At 43.9% G+C, this 11230-nt stretch overlaps 1 protein-coding gene across 1 annotated transcript in view; it reads right to left on the reverse strand.

The window, feature by feature from the left end:
- Nucleotides 1–11230, reverse strand: part of WBSCR17 (Williams-Beuren syndrome chromosome region 17) — a gene marked incomplete at its 3' end in the record, with an annotated part of 162185 nt that overhangs the window by 24161 nt on the left and 126794 nt on the right. Inside the window, exon 6 of the mRNA XM_010145291.1 lies at nucleotides 7215–7332. Coding sequence (XP_010143593.1) covers nucleotides 7215–7332 — 118 coding nt within the window. The remainder of the gene's footprint in view (nucleotides 1–7214; nucleotides 7333–11230) is intronic.

Genomic DNA, 11230 nt, shown 5'->3' on the forward strand with positions numbered 1-11230 from the left:
GAGGAGCAGAGTTAGACCAAAGGTGAGCCCTGCAGATCCCCCTGCAGGATTCACGCTCCATTTACCAAAATCCACAGGTGAAAAGCATAAATAAATCAAACTTTGCAAAGTGTCTACAAACCTGCACGGCCACTTGTCTTTGCTCTCCACCACCCCTTCAGCTATGGAGATGCTGTGGCTACTCTCCATATCTGGCTTTCCCGACTCAGGGCCAGGGTGACCGGGGGGACTCCAACTATGGTCCAAGCATGTTAAACCAACCTCTGACAGACCGCTAACCACCATCGACCCTGTGAAAAACCAGTAAAAAGCTGATACCTGCCAGAATTCCAAGCGAAGATAAGGCACGGCTGAGTCCTAAAATGGATTTCTTCACCCACCAGTGAATCTCAACTGCAGCACATGGCCTATTGCACGGGAAGAGCGCAAAAATGATCAGTGTCTTCCCAGCGTAAAAATCGACTTGTCAGTAAAAACCCTAGAATCAGCCAGGGTGAAAATAGCTGTCCCTTCCCCCCTCTACCTGTCCCCGTCTGTCAGCAGGTAACAGGTAGGAATGACAAATCATTTTCTACCAAGAGGAAAGAGAGAGATGGGAGCTCTGTGGCTGCCTGCCTGCAATTTCCGTTCCCGAGGAGGGACAGCTATAAACCGCCCAGGCACTGCGGCAGTAAGGGCAGAGCTGCTCTCCAGCTCCCAGCACAGAGGTTATCACTGTTGAGAAAATAATCAAAACACGGCTCCATTGCCACTGGGGTGGTTGTGATGAAAAGCATTTTACCAGTTGGGAAAACTACATCAGAGCTTCTTATTAAGCATCTTCAAGCACCTACAGTAAATACTGAGCTGACAACTAAAACGCCAAACATAGGATCTGTATTCATGGTTGTGCTGGTTCCTGCTCCTAAAATAAATGCAGGCAGTGATTGGATATTGTTCAGTGGTAGAAATATTTCTTCCATCCACACAGCAATCACTCTGAAGAGCAAAATCAACTTCTCTAATCGGAGCACAGGTACAAATAAACAGTCTGGCTGTACATGAAGGTAAAGTATTACCAGTGGATCACTACTTCCAAAGCTCTAAGACCTCTTCCAAGGTCAGTCCTGCTCTGCCTCTTCTTTTGTTCAAAGTTTACTTGATTTTTACTTGGAAACAGTCTTAAACCCCAATTTCTAAGTGGATTTTGGTGACTTATAAAATACTTTTTAAAAGTTAGCCTTGAGTTTATTTTGCTAGCAGATTTGGGTTGGGGGTTGTTTTTTGGGCTGCATTTTTTACGTTTCCTAAACTGCAGGAGTTCTGGGGTCTTGGCAAGCCATAGGCAGGTCTGTGATAGCCTGCATCAATGCCACTGCTGCTACAGCTACTCCACGCTACAGAGGGGCTTTTAGTGCCTGGACATAGAGAAGGAAGATGCGATCCCTACCAAAGCAGCTTCATCCTGCAGATCAGGCTGAGCCAACTGTAACACCAAACTTACCCTGGCTTCAGCGGTTCCCCCATTGCTTTTACCACGGTTTAGCTCCGAAATTTTCAGAGTCTTGCTCTAATTGTAAAATTTATTTCCCTGATAGGAGAGCCCAGAGTTTCATCCCACTCTCCTCCTGCCACCATCCCCACTTGAGCATCCTCCACTGCTGGCACTGACTTCTGCATTATCTGCATCTAATCAGCGTCATGAAGATTGCGGTGCCTCGCTATGAATTCTCAGGAACAGCAAGAGTGGGTATTTGAACAGTACAGACACCTCAAATAAGCAACTGAGAGCTGGTAATTTTACCACCAAGCCTTCAACTAGTCCAAGGCATGTTCCCTCCTTCCTTGTAATCAGAACATGTGTCAGCTGATGTGTTGACACCTCCCGCAACCAACCACAAAATAAAGCTTGCAAACTCCATCTGTGCTCCTCAAAGTCCTTTCCTCAGAAGTTTGGGGTGGTTTGTTCCCACACTTCTCAAAAAACCCCTTCGCTGCCTTCGCTGTTGCGTAATTTCATGATTAATTCAGTCTCAGCAAAGCTGGGTGCAGATGGGGAAAAAACCCCTGCACATCATGAGAAATCTGATTCAACCCCAACTACTGTACCTGAGTGAACCCTCACAAGCTTAATAAAGCCTTATGAATAAATTACATGTTTTCCAGGTTCCTATTTTTCAAAGAGATTAAAAAAATGTTACAACTCAGCATTGCAGATCTCCTGCATCCCACCAAGCACCGCATCCTGCAAGCCCTGGCGTGTGCTCCCATCGCGCAGCGACTGGTGAAGCAGTAGACGTGACAGTCACCGGAGGAAGGCTGGAATTCACACCCCAGCGCTGATGGACAGGGTGGTTAAAAAGGGATTTCAGGTGCTGCCTACCATCAGCTCTCTCTGCCTGCACCCACGCTTTAATACGTTAATCAGAAGAACTGAGAGAGAGAGAGAGAGAGAGAGAGACATTTGAAGATGATCAAACAAAAAGCCTTGGCAAAACAACATTTCAAATGACAGCACCAGTGCACATCGCAGAGTCAAAACGCGACACCTGATACTGGATGACTGCGCGTCTGCTTGACATTATAAAAATAAATCTCACCCTAACCAGGGTTATTTTTACATTTTGATGACAGGCACTAACCATTCAGATATTAGGTTCACACAAGCAGAAACCTAGTCAAACTTCCATCCTGCGATGGTATTTATGCGCTCGCCATGACACTCATGTCTATCACTCTCCAGCTTAGAGATGTGCACAATGTCACATAAAGACACGGGACATCCGCATCAGAGCCTGTGCTCCCAGTTTGGGAGCCTGTTCTAGTGTATTTTTTTTTACAAAAAGAAAGTAAAAAAGAAAATCAAAACATCTTTCTCACGACTCACAGCCTTGCCCTGACATTCCCTGCTCCCACCCAGCACCCGAGGCGGGGATTTTCTGCCTCTCGTAGGGCTGGATACAGGCTGCCCATCCCACACCTCAGACTCAAAGCCACGGATGCTGAAAGAACCACTTGCTCTAAATACTCTGTTTTCTACTTAACAAAAAGATAGAGCCGTACTTCATGGAAAATGTATGCAGGAAGAGAGGGATTTGATTTTCTGAATCCAGAAAGAGTGAAGCTCCCCTGGGGAATTTAAATATACGGCTTTTTTTTTTTCCCTTTGCCTGACCCTCTCAGCATTCCAGCATATGAATAATTGTACTCATATAAACAAAATGGCCTCCTTCATGGATGAAATGCACACAAGGGATTTGTACCATTAAAATACTATTTAATCTATTTTAAGGGTTTCTGAAGGACTGAAGGGTACACAGGCATGGTACCCCCTGGGAGAGGATCAATGTCACTGACAGTGCCACGAGGTTACTTTTGTGTCTAAGTGGTTGAAGGAGAAGAATCTGATTATTAAAGAAATCACAGAACCATAGATGGTTGGGGTTGGAAGGGACCTTTCGAGCTCGTCTACTCCAACCCCCCTGCAGTAAGCAGGGACATCTTAATTAGATCATGTTTCTCAGAGCCCTGTCCAACCTGACCTGGAACGTTTCCAGGGATGGAGCATCTACCACCACTCTGGGCAACCTGGGCCAGTGCCTCACCACCCTCATCGTAAATCACCACTAATGAAAATAGGCTCAATACTCTCATTGTACTCATCTGATTTTCAAAGCTCCATACTCCATTCCTTACAGCTACTTTTCCTGCTCCACACAGGCAGCTGCTGGCTTGGCAGCACCAGAAACCCGCCTGTTGAATCTAGGTAACAGATTTGGGGAAAAAAAAACAAAACAAACCAGTCAGAGAGGATATCCTGTGTTTTTCCTCTGGAAATAGTTTTAAAAGATTCAACCCAAACTTCAGACAACTTCACAATCATAGTAAAAAGTAGTTCAAGTCAGTCATTAAACCTCAAAGGGATGACTGAATTGTGCTTTTCTTAATGAACTCAATAATCGATTCTTACAGCACAAATAAGGTGTGGGATGGATCAGCTAATAAGCATTCTCAGTTAATTGCTTTCTTCAAGTGACAATTTGTACAAATGATACTATCAAAGTAGTAATAATATCCTTATTGATTAAATTAATCTCTAAAAGACAACTCAAATAAGTTTAATTAGCAACGCATGACAGAAGCACAAAATACTCTGAAAACAACCTTGTAACCCATCCCAGACTTTGAAATCATGGCAAGTATCGCAGCAGACTTTTGCATCTTCATTCAAACAGACACACACAATTTTATGGAGCATCTTTGTGAATGCCTGTGACTAACCATGAAGAGCCATGAAACCCTCCCTGCAGAGAAAGAGCGAGACATGCAGCAAAATAAAAATTTTCAACAGAAGGAGAAGAGATGGTCAGAGAAGCCTCTGTGCCAAAATTCTCATGTGGAGCTGGTGGGCACCCAGAACAATGTCAATACTCTCAAGCCATGGAAATTGGACACCAGGTTTATAAAATCAGAGCAGAAGCTTGTTCAGCACAGCAAAGGGTTAAAAGAGTCACCTCAAAGCTTGTTCAGAGAGTGCAGGTTATTCTTTTGGGGACCATGAGTAGGAGCTAGGCCCGGGGAAAGGGCCAGGTTGTGGTCCCCAGCACCCACATGCCTCCTAGATGGGCAGTGGGAGCTTGGTGCAATACTTGCTCTCCCTATTCCTATAGCAAGACCAAGACCAGGGAGGAGATGATTCCACACACACCCAGCTCCAGCAGCTTCACCAGCGTCACCTGGTCACCAGCCAGGCAGGAGGATGAGATTTCCACAAACAGTCTGCTGAGGAGAGTTATTAACATGGGGACAGATGAAACGTTTGGTCCATGTGGCTGTCACCACAGGAGGAAAGACCTGGCGCTGCTATAATTTGATTGCAAGGCACACCAGGGTGGGGAGGGGAGAAAACAAACACGCGCTGACAACCTCTCAGCTGAAATATTCACCTAAACTGCCATGCTTAGCAAACACTTCTCTGCCAAGAAAAGCGGAATAAGACTCAGTTCTGCCTCAGGAAGTGAAGTAGTGGACATCAGGGACAAGAGGAGTGAGTAAAGTACAGCCTTCTGGAGACACTCCAGTGTGATGAAAGGAAATACAATAATACAGAGAACAGCATGTTCCTCTTGTCAGGGCCACAGCCACCCCAGGAGCAGAACACAAATTTGCCTGGGGCAGCAGCGTGCTTAATGGCTTTATTACTACTATGTGAGCAATGCGAGAAAGCTCCCCAGCACGTACAGGAAAGCAGAGAGCTCAGAGCCACCGCTGGGACTGAGAGTAACAGGGGGTCATTTTTTTAAGTAGCTCATGCAGGAATTTTCTCATTTAGCTGAACTGGATTCAGCAACTGAAAGAAACACATGGAGTGGTTCACCCCACCCAGGTACGGCACAGGTCATTTTACAATATTTGAAGCACATTCACCAAACAAGACTCTCGTGCAGCACATGGCCCTGGGCCTTCTAGGTTGGAACAGCCCTACTTTCCCAATTATTTATTTCATTTTGTTATTCACTTTATTTGCATTTATTTTTACCATAGAACAACTCTGTTTCCTTACACGTACGAGGACCATCCTTGAATAAACTATTTATAACTGAAATCTTACTGTAAAGTGGAACTCAAGTGTCAGGCAATCACAGACGCCCCATCTCCAGGCCTGCTCTTCATACAAGCTACCTGACCTGCACACACAACAGCCATCATATATTAAACAGGACTGAGGTACCACGAGCTTCTGGACACTAGATAAGACCCTTGCACAGACTCTGACTTTTGGAGTCTAGGAATCTTCGAAAATCTACTTTCTACATAGACTTACAAGGTGGATTTCCTAAGCATTTCAGCTCTCAAAACACCAATATTTTTAAATCCTTGACCAGAAAATGCAGAATGAGTGTGCAAACAGCAGGGAAACATACAGGTTAGAAACACAAGCTTGGGAAAGTCACCTGGGGAAGAGATGGATTATTTTCTTCCAGAAGGATGTTTATTAGGTAGCTTTTCTAAAAAAGTTCAGCATGTGGAAAAGAAGAGGATGTATGCTCACTGCTTGTCCCTGAGACATCCATCTTATTTTTCCAGTTAAGTAGTAAATTTTCCATGAAATCCCCCCAAAACCTAATGGATGGGTTGAACTACTAATTGTGAGAAGACTAGTTCCACAATATTATCTCAAAATCCCGCAACAAATAAGGATCTCCACAAGAGAAGCTAGAGAGCGGGCTCTCTCTAGACCCAAGCAGCGAGCTGCACGATGACATGCAGTAATTACTTCATAGGGAGAAGAGCTAAGTGGCATATTTAAAGCCTTTAATTTCTAGTCCCTTGTTTAAGTGAGATTATTGCTCCCCGTAGCCAATAACAATAGATTTCTTAAGTTTCTTCTGATTTGTCAGCAAAGCAAATATCCTCTGGTAAACCTATAAACCGAACAATGATTTTTCATTTTAACAACGGCACAGTCAATTCAATTTTCCAGTTATAAATCTCAAGCCTCTCCCTATCAGCTTGTTAACACACAAGTGCTGTACTCTAAAACATGCCTGGAAGAATCTCCATAGACTTTACCATCCCGAGTTGCTTCTGAACATTGAATTCGTTGCTTATGAATCACTTCACTGTATGTAAACACTTGAATCACTAAGCCACGTCCTAATACTGTACACAGTAATCAAGTGATGCTGTCACAGTGGCTTCTAGAACCACGAATGTCTGCGTGGGTGCGCTGAGGCAGCTCTAAAAACATCACTATAGGCATTTCACTTTTAAAAGCAGGTTTTGCCTGTTTGCGGGCACGTTTTATTTGCAGATGCTAAATGCCGGTAGAAAATTTTCAGGCTTTTTGACTTCCTGAGATAGTCACAGGTGTCCCACCAGTCCCCTAAGACTGCTCACGTGAGAAAAATGGCACTGCATTTCTCTTGGTATTTAAGATACCTGTAACTTAGAGCAATGGTGGGACAACGTGATCAGGGCCTGTTGAAACTGGTGTGCTGTTTTATCTCAGGAGCTTTTTGCATCAGGGCAGAGAGATAAGAACCCAAGGGAAAAAACTAGGCTCATCCCTAAAATCAAGTGATTTCCCCCTTTTAAATTAAAATGATAAAAAACCACATCATTGCTCAGTTCTCCTCAAGCATTCTAATAACTGTTTACATGAAATTCTTGAAGTTGCTTTGAATTCCTTAAATACTGTCACATGCAATTTTTCTCACAAACGTATCACAAACCTTGATGCCGAGCTCTATGTTTTCCCCTCCGTACACGTCCATCCCAGGATCGAGTAGGCCAATCTCTCCAAAGAATTTTCTGTGCACAACAAATGAGCAACCGATCATCGCTGGCGTCCTGTACAAAAACAACAGAAATGCACAATTATTGCCATTTTCCAATTTTTAATGGACCAGGGGCTAACTTCTGCCACACTCCTGTTGGCTTCAGATTCTTCTTGCCATCGGTTTTGCCAGGGACTTCATGGCGATGAGTGAGCTCTCTGCCTTTGAAGACGTTATTTTACCACTGCAGTGGAACTGTCCAAAATTCAAGTTCATTTCATTGCGTCTAGGCTGGAGAAAGACTTCTCCTGGGGTTAAATTACTGAAAAGCTTTCAGGTCTTAGGTCTGTCACAAACACCTTGGTGTGTCTGTAGCCAAGGGCACAACTTCTTTGGGTTTCCATTCCCTGTAAGTGAAGGAAATGTAATAGGGGCATTTCCTCTCTCTTTCTTACTTCTAGCACGTCTAGTAACAGAGTGGACTTCAGGACAGACACTAGTTTTTACAGTCACCTGTGAAACAGGAGTTAGATTGGGATCTATAATCTATCACGAAGGAGTCACCACCAACCAGCTGAAGTGAAAATCAGCAGAAGCAAATCCTTTAAAAACTCAGGACGCGTTTGCAGAAACATCTGCTGCGTCATTTGCCCACTCCACCAATACCAGCAGGGCTCTGGGTCAGCGATCAAGTTGTCACATTTATCCTGCAAAACCTTGTGCCCTCCAGCTACCGCCGCTGCTTGGCTCCAACCTCTGCAAGAGCAGCCAAGCACAGGGTCCAGGCAGGGAAAATATTAGAGAAAAATGACAGCAGTACTAACAATACTGGCATCAACAGAATAGCAGAAAGATCAAGGATAAACTCAGTGTCAGGGGTTAATTTCTAGTAACTAAGCAATTTCAAGGACATAATAGATGGTGGTGTTTACTAACAACCCTGGCTGCAATGTGCACATGTGCCCTCCCTCCCTCCTTACCCTGCAGAACACAGGACCAGGTCTCCATCTGGTACAGCTGCCCTGAGATGAGGATGCTGTTCTGATTCATTCAAGCTGAGATCACGTTTGGGGGTATTTTACGAGTGGTTAAACACTTGTGACCCTCTCCATAAAATTACACTTTGCCACAGAGCATGGCGCTGAACAAAAAACCCCGTATCATTACACTCTTGCTGCTTGGGGATACACTAATCTGTTGCAGTTATGGTATGTGGAAAGTTTACCCCCTGGGATATTTTCTGTACTGAAACAGAAACATAAAAACCATTCTCCCATTTAACTTGCTTCCATTTGAATCCACGCTGTAAAAAAAAAAAAAAAACAACAACTAAAAACCAACAAGGATTCACTTAGAAGGATCAGCAGGCAGGAGACAATGAATTTTGCCTTTTGCCAAGGTCCTGCCAGAGTCTGCTCTTATGGGGAGCTACAGGACCCCCTGCCCATTCTGAGCTCAAACCTTTGAGCAAGGGAAGCTCCACCATGCAGGATGGGATGGCCACCAGCTTTGTAGCTCCTCACCTGGGTCTAGGAGACACCTGCCTTGTGCTCCCTGAGGTGGACTTGCAGGGTGTAACACCAATGGTAGCCTGTGTGTCTGGAAAAGTCACGGCCCTTAGAAATGCTCATTCTCCAGAGGGAACCTGGTCTTGAGGTAGAAATGGAGCAACAGGATCACGTATTTTATCAGAAATCCCCAAATCCCAGCTCAAAGAACATTTCACAGCTTGTCCATGCTGGGGAGCACGTTCAAGGCTGAACTAAGCAGTTACGGTTTGCAGAGTTAAGGCAGAAATCACCCTCGAATGCACCCAGACACGGCTTTCAGATAGCAAGCATCCTGCCCCTGCTTCAGCCTCTCCATCCACACCACACAAAATGTCCATATCTACCAGTGGAGCATCTGGGGGTCCCAAGGCACTCCAGGCAGCCGTAGGGCTCGATAACTCTCAAGGACCTCTCAGCTTGGCTCTGCTGAGAGCCAGCCAAACCTACCTTTGTGAAATCCTCCAGCTCCTTGGCTGAAAGGATCCGGCCACTTATGTATTATTATTTATAGACATTTTAATGCTTTTAATAGACTGGTAGAACAGACGAACACTGCTGCCATATTAAATTAGTTAGAATCAGAATCCATCAGAGGCTTTTTTCAATAGTTTTCTTCCCTGACAGTGAGCTCGGCCTTCCTTCCAATAAGTGGTATAATGTTTCATGGTTTGCTGCCACTCTAGTACTTAAGATTTCAATTCTATTGCTTTATTTGCAGCAAGTTAACTGCCATTAGCAGAAACAATTCTTTCTGAAATGATAACCATGTTACAGATGCCAAATCTATTTGCTCCATTATCCTAGATTACCTCCTCGAATTAAATAGAAGGGAAGATGCTCTGCTTTTACATGGAGCATGAACAACCCAGTTCATCTCCTCCACTGGGAATAGGTGCGGTGGAGCATGGGAACCTGTGACTTCTCCAGTCAAAACCTGTTCGGTCTGTTAAAGGCACTCAGAGAACAGTTAAAGCCAGAAGAAAACCCAGATGAAAAGTTTCAGACAGATGAAAATGCATTTCTGACCCAATAACGTGGATCACGGGGAACTCGCCACCAGATAAACAAGGTTTTCTGAGCTGGAAGCCACTCAGCAGTCATGCGCAGGAGCTGTACCCCAAGGCAGCTTTTTTCATTACAATTTTGCAACATGACTTCACTTTATAGACCCCAGAGTCACCGATCCTTTCCAAAATGCTCTTGGAAACAGCCTGATTGGGATTTTACAACTTCACCTTCAAATCTTCCTCTTCTTCTGTTAGCTGCACATTTTGTTTTCCACAGGCGGTACCGTGAAGCATGCAGAGCAGTGCTCCCGGGCGGGCCCAAGGTCCCTCCAGCAATACAAATTAAGTGCTACAGTCTTTCGCGTAACAATGCCTCCATATTAAACAAATGATGAATCAAGCGGCACTCAACAATTTAAATAAAACCACCATTTGATTTTGTAGTAAATACTTAAAAACACCACAAAAAGGTGGACATTTACAATAACAGACAGCCCATCCACAGTGAAATAATGGCCTGCAGACAAAGAGCTGATAAAACCTCTTGTTCCTCTGCCCCTTAATTAAAAGCATTAACACAGTTTGTTTTTAAAAAAAATCACACAGCTCTGCTCAGCTAAATGCATTTTTATCTGTCTTGGTAGCTATTCTTTCTTTAATGGAAAAGCAGAATTTGGCAGGAAAGGGCGAACAGAGACGTTTAGCAGAATCTGGTTTGCATCCAGACATCCACAGCGTTACTTCATTGCCATTATTTTGGTTGGCTCCTCTATACAATAAGTGACAGAAGGTCAAGAAGAGCAGCTTTCACAAAATATCCTCGGCATGAATCTCTAAATAAAGATGAAGATGATGTGGGGAAAAACGTTTATCCTAGTCTATTAAGTTACTTTAATGGTCTTCCTTTCTTTAGCACACGGTTATCATCTAATGATTAAAAAGTCTCAAGTAGATTGCTTCTTCAATCAAGGAAATTAATTTTCCTACACAATTGGATTTTGCTTCCAATTTTATACTAAAGCATAAGTTATAAAATATGTAGAAAAAAGGATATTAAAAAAATAATTGGCGGTCATACCACTGAGTGCAAGAAGGCTGAGAATATGCTTTAAGAACTGCTGGGGTATTCAGTTTCCATTAAACTGCTCTTGTTTTTCATAAACTTCAATCACAGAGTTACTCACCTTCAACAACACAATCCCACCGCTTTAGGGGACACAGCATCACATTTGGAATCATCCTTTACCTGCCCAGAACGGAATTCTTCGTCCTAGTTTTCCATACCACATTCAAACATGATATTTTCCATTTTGAGATTTCAGACTTGTCCAAAACATGCACAATTTCCCACTTCTTCTGCCTGTCTGCACCTCCCTGTCTCAGCTGGGGATCACTGGTGGGAGCCATCATCTCA

This window comes from Buceros rhinoceros, unplaced genomic scaffold (genome assembly GCF_000710305.1).
Source record: "Buceros rhinoceros silvestris isolate BGI_N320 unplaced genomic scaffold, ASM71030v1 scaffold4151, whole genome shotgun sequence".
NCBI lineage: Eukaryota > Metazoa > Chordata > Aves > Bucerotiformes > Bucerotidae > Buceros > Buceros rhinoceros.